General features: G+C 45.7%; 1 protein-coding gene across 4 annotated transcripts in view; it reads right to left on the bottom strand.

The window, feature by feature from the left end:
- Positions 1-161: 161 nt before the first annotated feature.
- The window catches only part of QRICH1 (glutamine rich 1), a 36,733-nt gene continuing 11,935 nt past the window's right edge, over positions 162-24,959 (bottom strand). For all 4 annotated transcript variants that reach the window (XM_036030353.1, XM_028517991.2, XM_028517992.2 and 1 more), the window contains 8 exons: positions 18,371-19,420; positions 11,671-11,848; positions 10,926-11,080; positions 8,576-8,690; positions 3,375-3,483; positions 2,869-3,020; positions 2,447-2,537; positions 162-1,088 (listed from right to left, as the gene is read on the bottom strand). In XM_036030353.1, the coding sequence (XP_035886246.1) occupies positions 896-1,088; positions 2,447-2,537; positions 2,869-3,020; positions 3,375-3,483; positions 8,576-8,690; positions 10,926-11,080; positions 11,671-11,848; positions 18,371-19,420 (2,043 nt within the window). In that variant the 3' untranslated portion in view covers positions 162-895. The remainder of the gene's footprint in view (positions 1,089-2,446; positions 2,538-2,868; positions 3,021-3,374; positions 3,484-8,575; positions 8,691-10,925; positions 11,081-11,670; positions 11,849-18,370; positions 19,421-24,959) is intronic.

The raw sequence follows: 24,959 nt of genomic DNA, 5'->3' as shown, positions 1-24,959 counted from the left end.
CCTCGGGGGCGGGATTGGAGACAGCGCATGCGCAGAGCGCGCGCTAGCAGCGTAGACTCCTCCTCCCGCAGGTCCTTGGCCTGCTCAATTAATAGGCACCGCTTTGCCTCCACTGTTCCACCAGTCTCCTCCCAAATAAAGAGGCGTTGTTCACTAGCATATTGAAAAGACGTGCTCGTCATTCTTAATAAACAACTAGATTAAGAATACATAAGAGAAACAGAGTGGTATCTTTATATGATACACAAGTGTATGTTACAAGAATTCCATCAGGCACAGGAGCCTCAGTTTAAGGCCTCAATGTTAGGCCAAAAAAAAAAAAGCCATGGTACAGTTTTTACTTTAACATCTAAAATGTCACTTGTCATAAAGGAAGGTGTAATAGAAATTGTCTTTAATAAATCATAATTGAAGTTCCCCTCATTTTCCTTCCATTAAGATGCTAGGTTTATGTCTGAGCATGAAAGAAAGGACCACGCCCCCGTGGTCAGCAGAGTTGGCCAGTCAGAGCGGGAGCCAGCTGGAGATTCCCCGGAGGGTCCATCCATCAATTCCATCTTTCTGGAGGAAGGGGATAGGCCACATTTCTCCTAACAGTCCAAGCCCTTTCCCCAGGCCCCAGACAAAAAATAAAAGGGAAAAAGTCAGCCAGCAACTTTCTAGGACGCCTGGCTCTCAGGAAACCCAGAGCCCCCATGGGCTGAGGAGTCTGCCACAGCAGATTTATGAAGATGCACAGGGGCCAAAGTTTCCTTTTAATATTTTAAACAGGAGCAGTCCCAACGGCTTCATAACTACACCAATAAAAAAGGAAAAGAAAAAATGGAGGCCTCTTCTTTAGTGTGAAAGTCCGTGTTTTCCTGGATGCTCTTCCTTGCACCACGGCTAAGGGATCTCAGTGAATGGTGCTTGCGCTGGCCACTGCAATGGCCTCCTGAATTTCTCGTATCACCAGGATCCGAGTCAGCATCTGTCCCATCTGCTCTCTGCTGATAGGCTGGACCGAGTACCAGATTGGACTGTTGGGGGCCACCACTGGCTCAGGTGTCAGGTAAAAGGTGTCATTCCGGCCTTTCACACTCTGGGGACTGAAGAATGTCAGTAAAAGCTGGTTAAAACCACAATCTCGATCCCCCCACCTGAACGTCCCAGACCGATGCCTGCCGAAGTTGGGACGCAAAAGCCCTGGAAGTTACGGTACTGAGTTCCATGCACTCAACACGTACTACCTCACATGCCAAGGACAGGCCACCTCTCTTCTGCACCTCCCGCACACAATGCCAGCCGATCCCTCTCACTGCCCAGCTGCCCAGGGCTCGGAGGGCTCATCTGCCTGAGTCCAGGCATACATATCCCACTTGGAACCAACCTCTGCCCAGGTCTGTCTCCAAGTCTTTGCTCAAGTTGTTTCCTTGAACCAATCCGCTGATGATCCTTCCATTCTACCTGAGGGACTGGGCCCTTACCTGGGCTGACCCCCCAAACCCCTCAATGCTATGCTGCACCTTTCTTAAATACTTAACACATGCCATCCTCTCAAGATTTATCAAAGGGATACTGTGTCCTAGCCCTGCACTAGGTGTTGATGTTAGAGAAATGAGCAAGACCCAACAGTCTCTACCTCCTGGAGCTTACAAATAAGCTCTGTCTGGGAGAAGCAGACAGTAATTACACAGTTACACAAATACACACAATGACCAACAGGTGCAGGTACAACAGAGGGAAACAGCCCGAGGAAATAGGGAGGGAGTATGAGAATGCTTTCCTGACAAAGCTGTGTTTGAGAACACGGATGAATAGAAGCTAAATGCCAAATGGGTAGGGGTGGGGTGGCACGAGGGTTGCCCAACAGAGAAGAAAGTCTGCTGAGGCCTTGAGACAGGGAAAGCATGTGCCCTTAAGTGGAGAGGAGCCAGCGTAAAGAGTAATATGGACATGAGGTTAGCAATGGGGAGTGAAGGAAAGGCCTAACAAGGCCATATTAGGATTACTGTCTTTGCAGAGTAAAAGAAAACCATGGAAGGTTTTAGTTTAAATAACATGGTAAGACCTGCAATGTAGAAAGATCATTCAGGTGCTGCTGTGAAGATGAGAGCCAAACTTCAGGCACAAAGGAGAACGAAAGCCAGGGAAAGGAGCACCCCCCTAGATTGATGGCGGAAGTGAGCAAAGGTCAAGCCCAAGAAGATGCTCAGTATGTGATGGAGGCAGCCTCTCTGTACCTGCCTCCTTCCACCTTCATCCCCTCTCCAGGAAAGGGGACCACCAGGGAGCAGGGACCCCTTTTACATCACAGTGCCGGGCACATCATGTAATTTAGGGAAAGCATTAAGGTTGTTTATGTACTTTGTTTTTTGGAAGGGTGTTTTTACTGTCGGGCACTAGAGAATGCCTGTGCACACAAGTACGCACGCACGTTCACCCACTCGGAATAAAGCCTCCTCACCATTTAAAGAGGTAGAAATCGTAGAGCTTGATGGGACATCTCAGTGGATTCTCTGGATTTTCCGTCTGTTCTGCATACATGTCATCTGTAACTATAAAACACACCCTCACCACCACAGACATGGCACCAGGCTGCCTTAGCTCAGGCCCAGATCTTGAACCTTAGGCTTCCAGCCATCCTAACTAAAAATATTGGGAGAGGAAAGGGTGTGAGGCATGGGCAGTGACTGTGAAAGGAAAAGGGAGCTATCTCTTCCGGGGCATCTCTGCTTCTTGAAGAGTTTGAAGTTTCCGGCTGAAGGTAAAGGAAAGGAGAATTCCTAGCCAGCAAATCCCAACCCTACACTCACCACTAGCCCCTCAGGAACGAGGACACGGCGGGACAAACAGCACTGTTTCCGGGCCCCTGCCTCCTTCCCGTACCTTTCTGGCCAGTCTGGTGTATCCCAAGCGCCTTCAGGTACCGAATACTCGTGCTTTTATCTTTAGGATTGGAGGGGTTCTTCTTCGTCTGTCGCAAGACCTTGGAGAAGGCCAGCTTCATGTGCTGGTCCACTGTCTTCAAGAGGAAGTACCTGCACCGCAAGTGAAAGCAAGGCAAAGGGAGGGGTGCCAGGAGGAGACCACGATTCGCCCTCTGCCATCAGTGCTTTAGAGGAGCCAGTGCCCACACTCCCAGGATATGGGCAGGCCCACGCCCAAACACAATGTCCAGTGGAGAAGCCACATCAAGAATGATGGCAGGGTCTGACAAGGCTATCTGCTTCACAGGTCACCACGCAAAATGCAGCCACGTGGGGCTGAGGGCTTTCAGTAGCCCAAAGGCTCTCAAATATTTGTCAAAGGAATTCAGAAGTCTGGATAGTTTCCACCCTCTTCACTGGGCAGATGCCAGCAGTGGCCAAGCATGGAGCCTCTAGAACACTTACTTGGTATTAAAGAACATGAGGGTGGTCAGCAAGGTGGAAGGGGAGTGAGCCCCGAGCTGCTTGCACTCCCACAGCATCTCCTCAGTCACGTGGCTGGGCAGGACATAGCCTAGGAGGAACAGAGTACTGCTACAACAAGAGGGTGGCAGGCGTTCCCTCCAAGGAGCAGGACGGGAGTGTGAGGCACAAGCAGGACCACCTGGGACTGCACGGTTTACCCAGAGAACTCTGCCAGGTATGGCGGGATCGCCTGGGAAGCTTGTTAAGACACAGAAGGCTGGGTCCCAACACAAATTTCTGGGGTGAGACGTGATAATGTGCACTTCTAACGAGTTACCTAAGACCATGCTTTGAGAACCAATGCCTTACATGACTGCTCTCACCTGGTGTCAGTTTTTCCTTTAATCCAAGGTTAACACCGGGGAAAAAGGTATAGGCCTCAGGGAAAGCGAAACACCCAAAATTATAATCCAAACTCAGCCTATACGTACACTTCTCTGGAAAGAGGAAACGGACCTCTCATCATATTTTCAAAGGTGTCCAGGGCCCAAAGAACTGGTACGCATACCCCATTTGCCCTTGTTAAACCTTCTGTCACGCCTTCCATCTCTAGAAAGCAAACCCATTCTCATCCCCTCGGGGTAAAGGGGAGACTGTCACCCAGAACTATTACAGCTGCCCCCCACCAGGCAGGTAGGTTTCCTGTAAGCCCCTGATCCGGGAGCGAACTGAGAGCTGGGCAGGGACAAAGGCTGGTCGATGGATCATTGAACCCCCCTCATGTGCTCACTCAATGGTCAATGTGCAAGTGAGCGCGCCCCAGGCCCCGTGGGCCTGGTGAACCAGGAGCAGTGGACACCAGCCCTTCTGCAGGAGTCCCGGAATTCTCCGGGCGGGCAGTGACAGTGCTTCTTTTTGAAGCAGAAAGTCCAATACGTTCCTCTCCTCTGTTCTTGCCAAAGCTGGCTCAGACGCCAATAGTGCATTTCCATCTCTCTAGGGCCGCTCCACCTCTATCCTTATCTCTGGTGGTCCAGTGACGATGAGACAAGCTTTCCCCTCTCAGCCCTGTCTGCAGGAGGTGGGTGGCAGAAGACAGCCTTCCTCAGGGAAGGCGGGGCCTAGGAGTGGTCCCAGGCATCCCCTGGTATGCCCTGGATTCACTCTGCCGCCTGGTATCACTTTTGCTAACTTTAATCACTGCTTCTTCCTTTTTTAAAAATCATCATCCGAGGACATTTTTCTCATTGCTTTTAGACAGAAAGAGAGAGAGAGAGAGAAACATCGATTGGTTGTCTCCTGTAGGCACCTGGACCAGGGATTGTACACGCCCCCAGACTAGAAGGAAACCGCAACCTCTGGTTACAGGACAGCATTCCAGCGGCCCAGCCACAGTGGCCGAGGCTTTCGTCCCTTCGGAACACTACAACCTTAATGCATGAAAACTAAACCCCTGGCGTGGGAGAAGGGTGATACATATACAGCTATCATGTAAAGCCTTGTAGCTCTGTTCTGAACTACAAGTATCAAAATGATCTATTTTGTTTTTTATATTTTTGGTTCTGCCCACTTTAAGGCCTAGAAACAATGACCAATTCAGGAGAAAGAGGCACACCTAGCATCCAGACTTTGGTTTCACGCAGAAATACCATTTACCACTCAAACAAACAAACAAACAAACAAACAAAAAAAATGGGCTCCATGGAGAATGGACTGACTCCACACCAGGACAAAAATGCCTAAGATGAGCCTGAAACATTTTGAAAACCAGAAATCAAAGAAAAAGGGTTGTATCAAAAGAATTTAAGGACCCGTTTAAAGAAGCTCCAAATAACCACAGATAGGACAATTTGAGCATCAGTAAATTAAAAAAAAAAAATATTCACAATTGCAATACACTGAATCACGTTAAATATGTTTAAACTCATTAGCTCACGATGACTGCTAAAAGACAAAAAGCAAACCCCGCCAGCCAACTGGGCTCCACCAGGGGAAGGGGGTGGAACGAGCCACACCCGGGACTGTGGACGCTGCCGAACAAAGGAGCAGAAGCGAGCCCTCCCCTCCCTTTTCCACACAATTTGTACTGCCAGGAATTCAAAGAGTTGACAAGGAAAAGTTTGTTTTTCAGCTAATAATGAAGAAGTAATAACATTAGAGTGCTGCATTTTACAACTAATAAATTAATGGATCCAGACATTATAGGCATATGATGAAAATAAATAGCGTTTGTATTACATAACCTTGCCAAAAAGACACACACACACACACACACACACACACACACCCCTGATCATTTGAGTCTTTATATGCAACTCCCAATGAACTGTACAGAGGACAGAAGAGTATGTCAAACTACACCATGGGGTATAATCACCAAAATGTAGACTCTGACAATTTAAAAGGCTAGTTTCTTCCATAAATAAATTGCAAGAAAAAAATCAAGGAGGAAACTAAAGATTGAGACAAAACATTAAAAGGTTTACCAGCAATTTCACATGTGGAATTGACACTCTGGCCCAGGCAAGCAAAATTATGACATTTACAAGACAATTAGAAATTCAGAGGATAGAGGTTTTGATGACATTATGTAATCATCTTTTAAAAACTTTATGATAATGGCATTGTGGTATATCAATAATACATATTAAAATGTTTATGAGCAGAGTGTCTGGGATTTACTGTAACACAGGAGGGGGATAAGTGGTGCATACGTGAAATGAGATTTGCCACAAATAAACAGCAGGTACATGGGAGTGTCATTAATTTATTTTTTCTTTCATATGTGCTTAAAATTCCACAATAAAAAGTTTTAAAAAGCATACTCTGCATGCCTACGCTTAGCTTGAAACTTTGCAAATCACGTGGCAAGGCTAGCTAACTCACTCACTCACTCGCTCACTCAGGTCTCCATCCTAATGACAGCCCCTTAGAGAGACAGGCCCCCCTGCCAGCGCCCTTAACATTTCCCAGTCCCTTGTCTTCTAAGCACTTCCCTAACCATAAATTACTCTATTTAATTTGATTTGCTGTCTCTGTTAGACTGTAAGCTCATTATCTATACATCTGGAATACTACCTGGCATAAAGTAGGCACTCAAAAATATTTAACCAATAATTGGGGGGGGGGGGGGGGCGGATTTAAGTAACAAACTATGAGTGGTGACAGATGTTAACTAGACTGTTTTCAACGCAAATGCAATGGAGCGTGATTGCTGGATCACAGGTAAGAAAATGTGTACTTTTGTACAAAAATGCCAAATTGTTTTACAAAGTAGTACCGCTTTGCATTCCCACCAGCAATGAATGAAGGTTACTGTTGCCCCCCATCCAGCATTTGATGATGCCAGTTTGGGATTTTAGCCATTCTAATAGTTATATAGTGGTATTTTATTATTTAAGTTTGCAATTTCCTGATGACATAAAATAAGCATCTTTTCATATATTTCTCATCCACCTGTGTATCTTCAGTGAGGCACCTGTCCATCTTTTGCCCATTTGTTAACCAGTGTCTTTGCGTTCTTACTGAGTGGTAGAGTTCTTTGTATATTTTGGATACCAGTTCTTCATCAGGTATATGTTTTGCAAAGATTTTCTCCCAGTTTGTGGCTCAGTTTTTTATTTTCTTAATTGTGTCTTTCACAGAGCAGTTTTTCATTTTAATGAAATCCAACTTACCAATTTTTTTTCATGCACCACAATGCTTTTGGTGTTGTATATAAAAAGTAATCACCAAAACCAAGGTCACCTAGATTTTCTCCTATGTTACCTGTAGGAGGAGTTTTATAATTCTGCATTTTACATTTAGGTCAGTGATTCACCTTGAGTTAGTGTTGTGAAGGGTGTAAGGTCTGTGTCTAGATTTGTTTGTTTGCACGTGGATGTCCAATTGTTCCAGCACCATTTGTTGAAAATGTTCTTTCTTCCTTGAACTCCCTTTGCCCCTTTGTCAAAGGTAAGTTGGTTCTATTTTTGTGGCTCTATTTCTGGGTCCCTATTCTGTTCCATTGACCTATCTGCCTCTTCTTTCACCAAAAACCTGCACACAATGTTTACAGCAGCTTTATTCATAATTGCCAAAACTTCGAAGTTCTTCAATAGGTGATTGGATAAACAAATTGTGGTACAACCATACAATGGAATATTATCAGCAATAAAAAGAAATGGGCTATCAAGCCACTAAAAGACACGCAGGAACATTAATGCATATTGCTAAGTGAAAAAAAAAATCTGAAAAGGCCACATACTAAATTATTCCAACTAGGTGACATTGTGGAAAAGTCAAAAACTATGGAGACAGTAAAAAGAGCGCCCAGGATTCAGGGGGAGGGAGACAGGGATGGCAGGAGGAACGCACGGATTCTAAGGCAGCCAAGTTTCTGTACGATACGCCGTCACACACTTGTCAGAACCCGTAAGTGTACAACACAAGGAGTGAACTCTAATGTAAACTGTAGGTTTTTAATTAATAATGTACCAACACTGACTTATCAGTGACAGTAAGTACACTACACTAACACAAGATTATAATAGGGAAACACCGTGGGGGGCATATGGCAATTCTCGGTGCCTCTTGCTGTATTTTTCTGTAAGCCTAAAACTGCTCTAAAAAATAAAGCTTATTAAAAAACACCTCAGACATTCTACTGTAAAACTCACGTTTTTTTTAAACATAACACTCTGAGCAGGAAATTACCTATAGACAAAGCAAAAATTATATTCTATACAGGTTGGGGCAAAAGGAGGTTTACACTTGTGAGTATGCGAAAGAGTTTATTCTTGCATTATTATTTATTAATTATTGAATTATTTTAAGTAGGAACTGTAAGCCTACTTTTGCTCCACCCTGTATATGTAAAACTTTTGTTCAAACATGTTTAAAAAAACACCCTCCAATATATAACATGAGTAACCTACAGGTTAAATAGTTAATAATCCTTAGCTTTGGAAATGAATCTAATTTGAATCAATAAATTTAAATAGGAAAAGGAAAGCGTAACTACCCCACACTCTTACTGCCCATGTGCTGGCTACACCAGGACCAGCTGGGCCCCTTCCACATCAGGGCAAGCAGCACAGAGGTCGGTGCCGGCGCCTGGGACCCACAGCATCCTCACCCCCATGCTGTATCACAGCCAGCCACACAGCCATCCTTTTTAAACCCAGGTGGGACAGACATCCAAGGGCTAGGAAGACTCTTACCAAGTGGAGTGACTCGGGGCTGAACGTCCTTCAAAACTTCATGTAGCCACTCCGTGAATCGAACGTAATAAAGATCGGAGAAAATGTCGTCAACCCGTCCATTTTCAAAAAGATACTAAAAGAAAAACAATCAGCAGAAGTTGTTCGTGATCTCCTGAGTAAGACTTTCAGGGGAAATAAACATCTTTTTGCCAGTTCCATCACCTCTGCTAACCCATTCGACCCTTATAAACCTGTATACCAGCTCAAAGACATCCAGCATTTGATGGACATTTCTGCAGTACACGTCAGATCATATAAACAAGCTCTCACAACACTCTTAAGAATTAGGTCAGTGGGGCAGATTTTGTGAATGCTACATGCTACTTCATCCAGGCAAGGCACTGTCTTATGACAGCCAAAAAGAAAAAGAAAGAAAAAAACAAAACAAAAACACCATGGTGCAGGCTCTGAGGCAAGTGGTGCAAATCCTTTAGCTCCGGGGACTCAGTTCCCCTGTCTGTAAAGGGACATGACTGTGCCCGTCTTCCAGGATCGTGGAGCGCACGGAGCAAGACGGCACGTGAACAACTCACCTAGTGCCCCGAGTGACTGGGAAGAAAGAGGAACAAACTGGGAGGCGAACTTTTCTCAAGACCAGGCAACAAGGTGAGAGCCAACCAGCATGTGCTTTTCCCCCATCTTACTATGGGGTTTTCTTATCTTTCTTTTTTAAAAAAAGATTTTATTCATTTATGTTAGAGAGGGGAAGGGAGGGAGAAAGAGGGAGAGAAATATCAATGTGTAGTTGCCTCCTGCATGCCCCCACATCGGGGACCCGGCCCGCAACCCAGGCATGTGCCCTAGACCAGGAATCAACCCAGCAACCCCTTGGCTCGCAGGCCGGCGCTCAGTCCACGGAGCCACGCCAGCCAGGGCGGCGATGGGATGCTTCAAGAATGTGCACACACTGAGAAGTCCACCTCAGCTCTCCTAAACTGCCAGTCTCAAATGAGTCCCTCTGTGGTGCTTCCCTTAGATGTCCCGAACACCTAACTACAGTGGTCTAGTCTAACTCTGCTCCTTTAAATATTTTGTTTCAATGCAGTGAACAAGAAGATAAGCTGCATGTTAGCAACAGACTTTGGGATAAATTACTTTTATGCAAACCATGTTTACTTTAACAAAAAGGAAAGTGTTTCATAATTTTTTTTTTGAAAATGAAAAAAGGCTCCTGACAAATAGGCGCTGGCGAGGACATGAGGAAAGGAGACCCTCCGCACTGCTGACGGGGGTGCAGGTAGGGCAGCCCCGGTGGGGAGCTGCATGGAGATACCTCAAAAAATTAAAGATGGGTCTGCCTTTTGATCTAGTAATACTACTTCTGGGAATATATCCGAAAGAGCTCAAACCACTAACTCGAAAGAACGCAACCACCCCTATGTTTATTGCAGTGTTATTTACAATCGCCAAGGTACAGAAGCAGCCTAAGTGTGGATCAAACACCTATGGGACATTTACACAATGGAATTCTACCTGGCCATAAAAAAGAGGAAAATTTTACTTTGCAACAGTATGGACGAACTTAAGAGAACATTATGCTAAGTAAAATAAGCCAGCCAGAGAAAGAGATTTTACTCATATGCAGAATCCAATGAACACACTGAACTAACAAGCAAAACAGAAACACACTCAAACAGAGTAAGATGACAGCGAAAGAGCAGGGGGGAGGTCAGGGGTGGAGGGACTGAGCAAAATGGAAAAAAGACTCAAGAATATGGACAACAGGGTGGTGCTTGGAGGTAGGGGGAAAGGAGAGGGTTATCAGGGGAATAAATAGTAATGGAAAAAAAAACCCTCAGGTAATATACCAAGTATTTTTGGGTGCATTTTTTCCCTCTCATTTGTTTCTCTTTACTATACAAAATATTTTAACAGGAGTTCCTCTATAAGGCAAGATTATGAATGATGTTTATTTTCTTATTTTCTAAAGTGAACATGTAGGTCTTTTACAATTAAAAAAACAAACAAACCCACATTAGCCCTGGCTGATGTGGCTCAGTGGATTCAGCACTGGCCTGTGAACCAAAGGGTTGCTCGTTCGATTCAGTCAGGGCACATGCCTGGGTTGCAGGCCGGGTCCCTAGTTGGGGGCAAACAAGAGGTGACCACACAATTGATGTTTCTCTCCTTCTCTTTCTCCCTCCATTCCCCTCTCTCTAAACATAAATATTTTTTTAAAACTTCATTATACATTTTAAAGAGAATGTCCTAATTATAACCCCTTGCTTGTCATTCTACTAATTTGAATATCCAGTAAATACCTGATGAGAACACAGCTCAAACATGTTCCTGGGAAGTTGTTTCCTACCTTCTGAATGCACAGGAAAATATAGTAGAGTACATCCGGGTCATAGGGTTCACCTTCACCATTTCGAGCCTCTCGTGTCATTAGACAGAGCCCATAATTCAACTCAGCCACAGCAGAAGAGATGAGATCTTCCTGGAATCGCAGAAGCTGGCGTCCTACAGCACAAACCCAAAGGTGAACAGGTGTCCTCACAAACAGTTCTCTCTATCGGGCACTCATGTCCCTGAAAGGACGGCTCAGAGCAGACCCCACCCGTCGGGGCTGGGCACCAGTGTCTGGCCCACCGAGGCAACAACCCTACACGCTCTGACACAGCGAGGGTTTCCTTCCCACAATCCTTCCACCTCACATACCCTGAAAATTTGTATTAGGGCCATGACACGAGAGGAAAAAAATCTCACCCTCCATAGCGTGAGGAAGATACAATCGTAGCACTAAGGAAGAAGGGCCTGTAGCACTCACTGGCCTCTACCTCCTCCCAGAAGTTGCTCTGCCCAGATCTAGGTCAACTCCAGAAAGACATGTGTAGAAAAATGCCCAATCTTGGACAAATCCCACACACCCCGCTCATCTGCAGCTGGTCAGGCCTGCTTGTTGCTTGTCTTGAATTCAGCGAACTATTTCAGACAGAGCTCCCAGTCCCCAGAGTCAAGGGACACCCCTCTCTTGCCTTTCTCTCCTCCTCCTGCTCCGGGGTTACTGTATTTAGACAGAGCCCACCCCCCGACCCCTCCCACACACTCACTCCCAATGGGCGCCAGTCTGTTCTGAGCATCCTTCTCTAGCTCAGCATTCTTGGTCTGGGCCCAGTTTTTCCACACTTCGAGCCCTTCTTCTGGCTTCAGGGAATTCGGAAGCAGAAGTTCCGGAGAAGGCTGTGGCTGTGACTGTGGTTCAACTTCAGCAACCTGAACAGTTTGAGCCTACGAGAGAGAAACCATCAAAATGTGTCAATACTCTTTTCTTTCAAGCCTTTTGTTTAGCAAAACTGCCAAAAAAACATTACTTGTAGTTCTTTTAATAAAAAAAAAATTCTCTTCTCCTTGTTGTCCTATTTTCGAGAATCTTTGAAATTCTACTCCTTACCCCAAGGATAGCAAAAACTAATATAGCAATTCTCAGAACTTTTGAATCTCTGATTTAAAAACACCAATATCTGCAATCCACCTTACAATCTTTTTTAAAGAGGCATGATGAGTCTTTTTAAAACTTTTGCATGTTGCCCTGGCTGGTGTGGCTCAGTGGGTTGAGCACTGGCCTGTGAACTAAAAGGCTGCCAGTTTGATTCCCAGTCAGGGCACGTGCCTGGGTTGTGGGCCAGGTCCCCTGGCTGGGGTCGTGCAAGAGTCAACTGATCAATTTTTTTCTCTCACACACCAATGTTTCTCTCCCTTTCCCCTTCCTTTCCCCTTGCTCTAGGAATGAATAAATAAAATCTTAAAAAAGACAAATAACCTTCACATGTCAAAAGGCAATTCTAATGTTTAGTCACTGATCAAATATTACTAGCCCAAAGCACTGCATGTCCAATTATAATAAGCAAACAAATCACTTGGGGATTTTATTAAAGTGTAGACTTGAATTAAAAAGTCTCGGCAGGACTTGAGATTCTTTTTTTTTTTTTTTAAGTATATATCCTCACCCAAGGACACTTTTGCATTGTTTTTACAGACAGAGGGAGAGGGAGGCAGAAACATCAATGTGAGAGAGAAGCATCAGTTGGCTGCCTCCTTATGCTGGGGATTGAACCTGCAACCTTCCAGGTTTGCAGGATGATGCTTCAACCAACTGACCCATCCAGCCAGGGCTCTGAATTTCTATTGTAATAAGCTTCCAAGTGAGGGATTTGGTCTGCAGAACCCACTTTGAGTACTGAGTGTCCAAGGCAATGACTGTTAATCTTGGTTGCACCTTAAAATCATCTAGACTGTTTTTAAAATATACTTACATGTCCAAGCCTGAATCCCCAGAGATTCTGATTTACTTTGTTTAAGGTGACAGGCTTGTTGTTATCACTATTTTTATTTTTTAATGATTATTATTTTTTTAAATCCTCACCCAAGGAAATGTTTATTAATTGTTAGCAAGAGAAGAAGGGGGTAGAGAGCAACAATGATTGGTTGCCTCCTGTATGCACTCTGGCCAGGGATCAAAACTGCAAATTAGTTATGTGCCCTGACTGGGAATCGAACCCGCAACCTTTTGGTGCATAGAACGATGTTTTAACCAGCAAAGCCACCCAGCCAGGGCTTTTCAGTGTTTTCAGAAGCTCCCCAGGTTATTCTGAAGGCAAACCACAGTTAAGAACCATGTTTAGAGAAAGAAAAAGTACAACAAAGTCCTGTCCCTCTCCCTGCCACTGTGATGTAAAGGGGAAGACTTGAGGATATATACAGCTTCTCTAGCTATACATAAGGTTCTATTTTTTTCCATGTTCCATCTCGCTAACAGTGCTCGTAAGGACACTTTCTGAAGACCAGGGCACTGCTCTAGCTTCCTGCCTCCACGGGAAAAGCAGTCCCATCCTCAATGGGCTGACATCCGAGCCATGCAAAGGGGCAGAGTACGTCCATGAGTCTGAATCACAATCCCCATCAGGTGGGACAGACACCAACACAAACCAAGCACAGGTTCTTGGGTCTCACACACCTGTCCACATTCTAAACAAATTTCCTTGAGCAATTCTCCCTTCCAGGGCTGAGGAGTGTCAAATCATTCAAGTTGAAAGCATAATAATTTATCCGTGACACATAAACTTGCTATCAACAAATAAAAACTACCACACTAGCTATGATAACACACATTATTAAACAAGCAGATAAAGCAAATCCCAGTGCCAGGCCCTTAAACGTCTGTCAACCCTGGAGCTCCACTGGAGACACACTTCTTAGTTTAGCTCCTGCTCTCCTTGTTGAGCCTCCACTCACTCCCCCAGTTTGGATTTCCACACCTGGGAAAGGGGCTGCTAACTCTGTGCCTCCAACTATGCTAACTACGCCTCCCCGTAACATGCCCAGTGGGTGCTGTGCATCTCCAACGGGGCATCTCACAGCCACCTCGAACTAACATCTACTGAGAGAGCCCATCCCTTCCACATCCAGAACTACGGTACTCTCCTCTGGGTACCCTCCCTGCCTTGTTCAATGACAACGCCATCTACGCAAGCTGAAAATCTAGGCATCTGACTGGGTAGGTAGGTGGGGCAGCGCCTCTCTGCTGGCTTTCTGGTCAGGCCCCCTCCAGTGTGCACCTCCACCCACTGAATGTAACACTCCCAGGCATCCTGACAACCAAAATTCTTCCACACGTGTCCAAATGTCTCTCAGTGGGTAGGGGTAGTAATGATCCCCCCAAGGTTAAAAACTAATGATGTAAGTAGGATCTTGTATACTGTGATGTAGTGGGGTTTTTTTGTTGTTTTGTTTTTTCTATTTATAATGAAGCCCTTGGAAAGTTTAAGCTGGGAAGTGACATGATCTTACGTTAAAAAAAAAAAAAAGATTCTTGCTCATCTATGGAGAATGGAATGAAAAGTAAAAGTGCAAGCAGGTGCTGGTCACCTAGACTAGCACAGTGGCAGTGAAGATCATTTCAGAGAGTCGGAGAAGTTTGGTGGTATAACCAGTGCAGCTTGCTGATGAGCGGGCCACGGGGTTAAGGGAAAGCAGACCAAGATGACTCCTGGGTTTCTGGCTTAAACCAATGGGTAGCTGGCTGATGCTACCACTTCCTAAGGAGGGGAAGTTTACAGTAGTGGCAGAGATGTTGTTCATGAAGAGCTGAGATCTTCGATTAAATCCAGGGAAGCAGGCAGCTGCTGAATGTGTATCGGGGTCCTGAAGGGAAAGGCATGGTCTAGCTACAAGACCTGTGTGTCGGATCAGCTGTGCAGCACGGTGCTTAAAATGGGCTGCACGCCTGTCTGTCCGGGGTTGACTCCCAACTCTGCAACTCACTAATGGTGGCTTTGGCCTTGCTGTTTAATCCATCTGTGCCTCAGTTTCTTCTTCTGTAAAATGGACATGGCAGTATATACCTTGTAAGGTTGGTGTGAGAATTAAATGAGTTAACATATGTAACATGGGGAACAATGTTGGCCGACAGCGTCTTTGAGCATCTCCAGCAGCAGCACCATCACAGAGGTATGCCGCATGCCGCCCACGATGGCTACGGATACGGCCCAACACAAAATTTAAATTTACTTAAAACTTTTTTTTTTTTGCTCATCGGTTTTCGTTAGTGTTTGTGTCTTTAATGTGTGGCCCAAGACAACTCCACTTCCAGGGTGGCTCAGAGACGCCAAAAGGTTGTACACCCATTTTTAGAGGCCGTGAAACAAAACCATGCCAAAGGACAGGAATTCCTGAAGGGGAAAGTAGGGCTAGTACTGTGCTCTGAGCAATACCAACAGGTATGATTCAGATGGAGGAGGAGGCACCAGCCGTCTCCCAAGAAAGGCAAAGGATCAATGGGCCCTGACTGGTGTGGCTCAGCCGGTTGGATGTCTTCCCACAAAGTGAAAAGATCGCTCGTTCAATTCCTGGTCAGGGCACATGCCTGGGTTGCAGGTTCGACCCCCATCAGAGTGCATGTGAGAGACAGCTGATCAGTGTTTCTCACACTGATATTTCTCCCCTTCTCCTTTCTCTCCCTTCTCCTCTCTCTAAAGATAAATAAATAATTTTTTAAAAGAATCAATGGAGAAGGGGGAAAACCAGGAGTGTGTAATAGTATAAAAAGCCAAAGGAGTTTCGAGAAGGCTGTGTTGTGTGCTGCTAAGACTGAAAACAGATACGCGGGTTGGATCTGGGCACTGCTGACCTCGGCTCACAAGAGCAGGCACAGTTGTGTTTTGAAAAGGGGTTAGCAAGTGGAGTTAGCTTGTACAGATAATCCTTTTAAGAACTCTGGGAATAAAGTAGAGCAGAGAAATGAGGCAACTAATGGAGGTGGATGAGAGGTCAAGGGAAGGATGTTTCACCATAAGTTTGGTTTTAAAGACAGGCAGTGAGTCCTGGCTGGTGTGGCTCAGTGGATTGAGCGCCAACCTGTGAACCAAGGGGTCTCCAGTTCAATTCCCAGACAGGGCACGTGCCTGGGTTGTGGGCCAGGTCCCCAGTAGGGGGAGCTCGAGAAGCAACAACACATTTATGTTTCTCTCCCTCAATTTCTCCCTCCTTTCCCCTCTCTAGAAAAATAAATATAATAAAATAAAAATAAAGACAGGCAATGAGAGCTTTCATAAAGGGTATGCCAGGTGAAGGGGAACACCGTCATACACTGTCATCAGCTCCCCCTAGGGTGAACTCACACCACCGCAAAATTATCTTCCCACGGGCTGTGAGTGCTCTAAGGGCAGACTGTCTTACTCATCTCTGTTGCCTAGCGCAGAGCCTGATAAAGGAGGGCAGAGGAATGTTTGTAGTGCGAACGGACAAACTCATCTTTCCTACCTACATGATGGTCTTTCTTCCCAATTTTTCTTTTTCCAGTAGTAATATCTGATAAATCCCTATTAAGATTTCCCTAAAGGAGACATAGCACTGAAGAACATGGGTCCACTAAACAAAACTCCAGAAAAGACCTCCTGCCGAAGGGCCCAAATATACAACTTATTCAGAGACTAATGAGCACAAAGAGCCCTGGCCTGCAAATTGCACATCAGACCCAGGAGAGCCGAGAAGAGGCCTGATGAGCCCCGTGCCTGTGAGCAGAAGCTGAGTACAGAACCCTGCAACAGGCCTCCTGGCGGGTCCCTCTTCCGTGCAATCAGTTCTACACACTGGCTCTTGATTCTTCATCTTATCAGGACTCTTCGGATTCTGGAAAAACTGCCCACCACAGATCACCAGACTAAGAGCACCCCTCCACTTTGGGAAGACAACCCTGCTGCCCCCCACTACCTCCTCTCTCACAGGCCCCTCTCAGGTTGCCTTAAGCCATGTCTCTTCCTTCCATCCCTGGCTCTGTGCTCCCGCTCCTCCATTCTTTTGTCAATGCACGCTATAAGCATGAAGGCGTACACCCCTTTTCCCACAAAGATGCCTCTGCTGACTTTTAAACCCAGAATTTCTGAATGCCCCGTTTTTCCTGGCATGTGCGGCACACAGTGCACCCTGATTGTGCTGCCTTATAACCAGACTACGAGCTGCCTACAACAATCTCTCTGTCTTGTTCTACCGCTAGGCCCGACACCCGGACATTTCACAGTTCCTTAACAAAGTCACCTAAAATAATGTACTGTTGCCTTTATGAAACAACTCGGTCAGCTATTGCCTAATCAAAATCATTGACAGCCTGCGTTTCTGAGTGAGGTCCCTGGTCTGCCAGCACCTTGTCTGTGCCAGCTCCCTTCCCAGCCTTCCCAGGGGCCCCTCCCTGCCCTCCGAGGATACAGTCTTCGGTGTGTCCAGGAGACCAGAGGCCTTACATCCACTCTAAACATCTGCTGGACAAGGGACCAGGAAGTTTACTAATAGTCTTAAAAGATAATAGCTTTAAGAAGATTAACAATTAGAAAAGATAAAAGCTAAACAATTTTAAAGCTAAATTTCAACAGAGTTCTATTTTTGCTACTTTTCTGTAAATCTACATTATTTAAAATAAAAGTCTTTAACATTTTTTCTCAATATAGCTGCCATGACAGAAAATTCAATTAACTGAGGCTGATCTGGACTCTTTTTAAGGAACACTGGCTGGGTAGCACAGCTCATCAGAGCATCATCCCAATACTCCAAGGTTGTGGGTTCAATCCCCAGCCAGGGCACATATAAGAATCAACCTATGACTGCATAAATAAGTGGAACAACAAACTGATGTATTTGTTTTCTCTCCCTTCATCTCTCTAAAAATCAATTAAAAAAAAACAACAACAAAACCTCTTTGGGAAACCCCACTACATAGGAGGCTTGTTTAAGACTCCTAAAAGTGGTAGGCCAACGAGGAGGTATTTCAGATCTTCTCATTCACCTCCACTGTGTCCACAGATGACAACAAAAGCAGAAACAATTCCAAGTCCTCTCCACTGAGCTGCATTCAGCATCTGTGTGTTAAACTATTACTGGGGTTCCACGAGATCCTTTCATTTGTGATGCAAAAAGTAGCCCCTGGGACTAGGATAACACTAGGAATGTCCCATTAGTCTCTAACCAGAATTTTACCCTTCCTAAAAAGAGATAACAATGAAGCACCCCAGCCAACCTCCAAAGCACTTAGTGGTCAATTTTATTTACCTCCACGTACCAGGATAGCACTTCTGCCTGTTGCACAGCTTCACCTGCTGCTTTTGTCTCCCTGCCCCACCCCAACTGAAATATTAAATACTACACAACAGCAAGACTAACATCACTGCATAAACAACCAGGGGTGCCGGAGGTTGCCAGGCAAGTTCTGTGTTGCACTGGGTCCTCAGGGAGCAGAGTGCCCCACAGATAAGCCTCACTTACTGAACAAGTAACCTGGAGCTGCTGCTGTTGCTGCTGTTGCTGCGGTGGCGGAGGCGGCGGGGGCGTCTGTTCCTGGGGAGTCTGTTGCTGTGGCTGCTGCTGAGGGTCCCATATATGGACAGTCTGAGCTGTATTCTGGTATGTGCCTGCCACAGCCTGCACAGCCACTGGAATGTGGATGTTGCCATTCATGAACTGTGCTGGAAAGAGAGAGTTTGCAAGGGTCTGCACGACCTCTTCATGGGAGTTTTTCACTACAGACGTGGTGCCCACCATCTTCTCCTTGTCATCCTCCAGCTTTACAGCTGCCAAGGCCGTGGGCGAGCCACTGACGTGAACCGCGTTGTAGGCTTCCTGGGGAATGGCAATGTGCGTAATGCTCTGCTGCTGAGGGTCTCCCCGGGGCTGGGCAGAGTAAACAGGGATGGTCCAGGTTTCTCCTGTAGGGCTAGTAATGGTCCCAGTGGCACTGTACAGGTGGGCACTGTCCACGGTCAGTAAGTCTGGCCTCAAAGAGACGTAACTCTGCTGCTGGCCCTGTGGAATGGCCAGCACAGTGGCCACTGGCTGCCCTGAGATGGCATAGGACACAGTGATGGGCATGTCCACTTTGCGCTTCTTCACTGGCTGGAGAACACTGGCTGTGCCAACCCGTCGCTCCCCTTCCCGAGGTGAGCCCTGCTGGGACGGTGGTGGAGAAAGGGCACCCACAGTCTGGATTTGGATCTGCTGACCCCCAGCAAGGGACTGGCCGGCCACCAACTGCGCCTGGATCTGCTGATGGGGGATGTGCTCCTCCGGGATCTCTGCAGCTTGGATCTGCTGGGCCGCCTGCACGTGCTGCACCTGGATCTGCGCCGCCTGCAGCTGCGAGGGGCTGGGGCTCTGCAGAGATGGGGTCTGGATGGAAGGGGCCGCCGGCTGTGGCGCTTGGCCTTGGATCTGCACCTGGACCTGGAAGGGCTGCTCGGCAGGCTGGTGAACGGTAAGCTGTGGGGAGAGCTGCTGAGCCGAAACCTGCTGCGGAGACTGCTGGACCTGCACCTGCACCTGCAGCAACAAGATGCATCAGTGAGCGAACCGGGCAGCATTGCAATCCAGCCCTAAAGGGAAGGAAATCTCTCTCAGGCAGCAGACCCTCGGTAATGTGAGGAAGGGCTGCCACACCCACGGCTTCTGAGGAAGACACAATCCTCAACACCGTGTGCAAAATTCGCCAGCATCACACTGCATTCAGAGTGACAGGTATCGCCTAAGAGCAACAACTATCAACTGGGGTCTATGAAGGAAATACCAGAACTTTTGCTCATTTTTCATTCTTCTTTAAAAATGTGACCTCCTTTGGTTTTGCTTATTGGTATAGTAATATGAGTGTATAATTTAGAAATATGTATTTACTTGGATGTTCAAAAAATAGTTTACCCATGGGGGGAGCACTAAAGTGTGGGGGCCACTGTTCTCAGCGGTCAGAAGGACAAGTGTGTTCCTTTCACAGGCACTCAACTGCCAACCTCAGGATCAGAAGCACTCCCACCATAGACAGCTAGTGCAAAACACAGCAGAGAGAAAACTTTTTTTAACTTATTTTTTCCATCACTGTTTATCCCCCCTAATACCTTCTTCCACATCCATCCATCCATCCATCCATCCCAGAGGCAAAACATTTGAAATCTCTTTTGGAAGTGTCTCCCACTTTGCTACTAAAGGGGAGGCACTGTTGAAAGATTCTCTAGAGTGCCCCTTTAAAATAAATCTGAGGTCAACTGGTTATAACACTCTAAGTTTCTGGTAAATAACACTGCAATCCGACATCTGTACACACTATAGAGCGACGACTACCCACGTCTAATTCCCATCTCTCACGCACCGTTGGGTGCTCTCACCCACTTCGCCCTTTTGCCTCCGGTAACCACAAATCTGTTCTCTGTAAAGATAAATGTGTTTCTGTTTTGTGTTTGTGTTGTTAGAATGCTTATTTAAGACATGTTTGTTTTAGTAGAGAGGTCATTAAAAACCCCACAAGATTCCTGATAACCTAATCTAAGGAAGGTGACTATATCCTGGATCTCACATTTCTGATATGCAACTCATCTTACTGCTTAATGGCAGAACAGAGCAGCTTCAGCATACAGAACAGCACAAAGATGCTATGCCTAGTGTGTACTCTTGAAAGAAGGAATCTGGCAGCATTTGAGATCCTGTTCCCTGTTGTATGTCACCATTTGGCTCAAATAAACTTATAAAAAAAATTTTAAATTTCAAAATAAACAAGGAAAGATTTTTTCCTCCATCAGACACACACAACTAAATTACTTTCAACACAGGTGGGAATTGGGGAAGAGGAAAACAAAAAGGCAGATGAGGAATTATGCTTATCCACAACACAAGGAGACGTATCACAGAAGACAATCAAGAATGGTGCTGGGACATGACTGGTGTGGCTCAGCTGGCTGGGTGACACCCTGCAAAATGAAAGGTTGGGGGCACATGCCTGGGGTGCAGGTGTGGTTCCCGGTCAGGGCGCATGCAAGAGGCAACCAACAGATTGATGTTTCTCTCTTACGTCAATGTTTCTCTCCTTCCCTTCCTTCCCCCTCTCTAAAAAATAAATAGTTTTTAAAAAAAGACAAATAACAAGTGTTGGTAAGGATGTGAAGAAACTGAAATCTGCCCAAGCTGGTGTGGCTCAGTGGACTGAGTGCCGGCCTGCAAACCAAAGGGTCACCCAGTTCAATTCTTGATTAGGGCTCGTGCCTGGCTTGCGGGCCAAGTACCTGGTTGGGGGTGCAAGAGAGGCAACTGTTTCTCTCTTGCACAGTGTTTCTCTCCCTCTCTGTCTCCTTCTCTTCCCCTCTCTCTAAAAATAAATAAAATTAAGAAAAAAAAAAAAAAAGCCCATCAATCCAAAGTGATGGTCAGGCTGTGAGAGAATAGCTTGTTTTAATCCTGGTTTTGGCCACAAACGCAGGTCTGCAGAACACACCATACTGTGAGTGCTGCCTCCCCAAGGCAGAGTCACTGTGGATGGAGTGCAGGCTCGAGACCAGGGATTCTCAAATTAGACACACGGCATGACACTTGGCCTGAGACAGGAGCAACAGGAACCACAGCCTTCATTTCCCTGGTGAGAGCGGAAGAGTGTGACATAAACAGAGCAGGATGGCAAACATCCCAACAAAACACCGTGGTAGGGTGAGAACCTGTGCCCAGTGGTGTGGCTAAGATCTCGGCCAGAGCAGGCCAGCAAGCCTCCTAGACCCATCCTCTGGCCCTCCCGCAATTTCCCTGAGCTAACGACTATCCTTTAGTCAATCCTTTTTCTGAGTAAATGACAGGAGAGGAGGAAATATGTGGCCTGATATTTGTAACTAAAAATTGAAACGCAGGTGGATACAGAAAATATTCAATATACCCTGGCTGGCGTAGCTCAGTGGATTGAGCACGGGCTGGGAACCAAAGTGTCCCAGGTTCGATTCCCAGCCAGGGTACATTCCTGGGTTGCAGGCCATAACCCCCAGCAACCGCACATTGATGTTTCTCTCTCTCTCTATCTCCCTCCCTTCCCTCCCTAAAAATAAATAAATAAAATCTTTAAAAAAAAAAAAAAAAAAGAAAAAGAAAATATTCAATACCATACCAAGTTGAAAACTTTTAAGATCATATTTAAGGTAGGAGGGGGGCCGTATAGTGGGATACCAGAGATCTGAGTCGTATCTCTAACATTATACGTCTTTTAAGGAAATTGACTGTGGGCGGCAGGAAGGGCGGAGGGCAAAGGGGAAGAATTGGGACAACTGTTAACAGAATAACAACAATAACAAATCTTTTAAAAATTATATTTTTTAATAAAAGGGTAAAAATAGCAAACTGGGAATACTTGTTTATAAGTAAATGCTTGTCTGGATACTTTTCAAATGTCTAAGAAGCAACCTGGGCCCTTGGTAGGAATGACACTAACGGGAAGAGAAACAAGGAAACAGCAGCAGCAGTTTTTATTTACTTACTGAGCGCTTACTATGTGCCAAGCAGTATGCTTAGGATTTGGTAATTTATGTAATCTTCAAAGTAACTACAATACCTAAATTCTTTTTATTCCCATGATGTAGCTAATGGACTCAACGTGGTTAAGACAGCTGCCTCAGATGGCAGGCATATCTAATGTAGCAGAAGCAGAAGAAACTCATGTTTGTCTAAGGGCCAAGTCTGGCTCCTGATCACCTCACTTCTCACTCAGCAGTTCTACACTGCGAGGGGTTAGGAACTGTCCCAGCAGGGAGGGAATGTGTGACGGCAAGAAGGAAAGGAGGAAGAGACGTGAAGGTTGGGATGACAAGTGAGGAAGAGTTGCACTTTAAGCCACTAAAGCTTTGAGATGTTTACTTCTAGCAACAACCACCAACAACAACAAAATGCTAAGAAGTCCCCTTTTCCAAAGCATCCTTCACTTAAATAGCCCAGACTGGCCGGCCACCCTTATGTGAAGCCTCGGTTCCTGCTCTGTGGAAGGGCAGAGAAGAAACAAGCAATTCCATAGGTGCCAAGCAAAACCCAGCCCCTGGGACTCACCATTAGAGGGCCTTCCCTCTGGCACACACATTTGACTCCATGTGGATGCTTTAGGAGTAATCAACTCAGGAGGGCTCTTGAAAAGCAAGTTCCAAACGAACACCCTTCACTTAGCTCAGGCAGACCTGCCAGCAACAGGAAACTTGGGCTTTTCTCCTAGAATTCTACACACTGCGAGGGCATTAACATGGAAACTCTTCCTTCTGCCTTCAGAAAGTGCCTCCCTACCTCAAACAAACGTACGCTGTGATTCTGTGATATAACCAATATATATTTTGGTCATTGTCTCTGATTCTGGGCTAGAGATCCTAAAACCTTTGTAATTTCCTAAGTAATAATAAAGGTGCTAGGGGCATTTTGTGTTCTAATGAGGCAACTTTCAGTAGACTCCTGGATGGCTGCTGGTCACCAGAAAGACCAAACCATGATTGGAAGCTTGGTACTCGAAACCCCCATCACCCATTCTGTGGAGAGGGAAGAGGGGATAAAAACTGGGTTATCAGTCAATCATACCTGTGTGATTCAGTCTCCATAAAAATACCGAAAGTATGGGGTTCTGGGAACTCCTGGATTGGTGAGCATATCTGTGTGCTGGGAAGGTGGTGCACCCCCACTCCTGTGCTTTAGTCTTCAGAACCTCGCACTATTTAGCTGTATCCTTTATTATATAATAAACCAATACATGTGTTTCCCTGAGTTCTGTGAGCTGTTCTGGCAAATTACTGAACCCAAGGAGGGGTACTGAGAATTCCAATTTATTATTTTTATTATTTTATTTTTTATACAGATTTTATTTATTTTCTTTTTAGAGAGAGAAAAGAGAAGGAGAAAAACATCAATGTGTGGTTGCCTCTAGAGCACCCCCTTCTGGGGACATGGCCTGCAACCCAGGCACGTGCCCTGACTGGGAGTTGAACCAGCCACCCTTTGGTTTGCAGATCATCACTCAACCCACTGAGCCACACCAGCCAGGGTGGAAATCTTTTTTTAAAAGGAGAAAAATAAGGTTTCCTCTATTTATACCAATAACCTGAATTAAGACTGATAACCTGTGTGGGGAAAGGAATCACAAAATAGCCTAACTGGCCAAAATGTACAGCCATAGAGAAAAATGATTATCAAAAGAGCACTGACATTTATTATTGAATTATTAAATGTCTAACTTGCTGATTAAGCTAACATTCCATGAGCTGTAAATATAATTTTTTATGTAGAGGTTCCCTGAGACTTGAAAATTATTTCAAAGATTCTTCCAGGGTAAAAAAGATTGGGAAAAGCTATCAAGAATTTACAAAAATTTCCTATACTGTCTTTTAATCGTTTGGTTTTGTTTTTAGGTGAACTCTTTAAACCACCCATACATTATTTGTATTCTAAGAGGTATCTGACTTTATGTCCAAAAGAGGAGCAGACTGCCTCACTACACTGAATGGAGTACCCATATTTTCAAACTGTAAGAAGCACTCCCCCGAAATTTGGGAGGAAAAGGGCGTGTGTCTTATAGTCTGAATGTACCTTACCTGGCTCACTGTGGGGAGGGGGGAGGGGGGCGGGGGCAGTGGAGTGGGGTCACAGGAGGCAGGAGCAGGGTCGCCGCTGCCTTTTCCTGGGGGCGGGGGGTGGCAGCGTGCCTTATAGTCCGAAACATACAGTATATCCTTTCCATACTCATCAGCAGTGCTGCCTTCATCCCGTACCTAATACTTACTCATAATGTGTCTAGACACGTGTGTGTTTCAAGTCCTTCATCAATTCCCAAGCCACGGGTCCAAGGCGGCCCCAGGGGACCTCTCTGGCTCTTTCTGTCCTCCACTTTTTGGCTCGGGGCACCCGGAGGACTGCTCCACCTTCCCTAAAAGTTCTCTCCTACATGAATTCCTCTATCACCCAACTCTGTCTGCTCCCTGTTTTCATCAGTATCTCAGATTTAGTGGTTTTTTTGTGTTTTGTTTTAATCCTCGCTCGAGGATATGTTTACTGATTTTAGAGAGAGAGGAAAAGGTGGGAGAGAAAGAGAAACATC

This window comes from Phyllostomus discolor, chromosome 7 (genome assembly GCF_004126475.2).
Source record: "Phyllostomus discolor isolate MPI-MPIP mPhyDis1 chromosome 7, mPhyDis1.pri.v3, whole genome shotgun sequence".
In the NCBI taxonomy this organism is placed as follows: domain Eukaryota; kingdom Metazoa; phylum Chordata; class Mammalia; order Chiroptera; family Phyllostomidae; genus Phyllostomus; species Phyllostomus discolor.
This window is presented reverse-complemented; position numbering and strand designations above follow the sequence as displayed.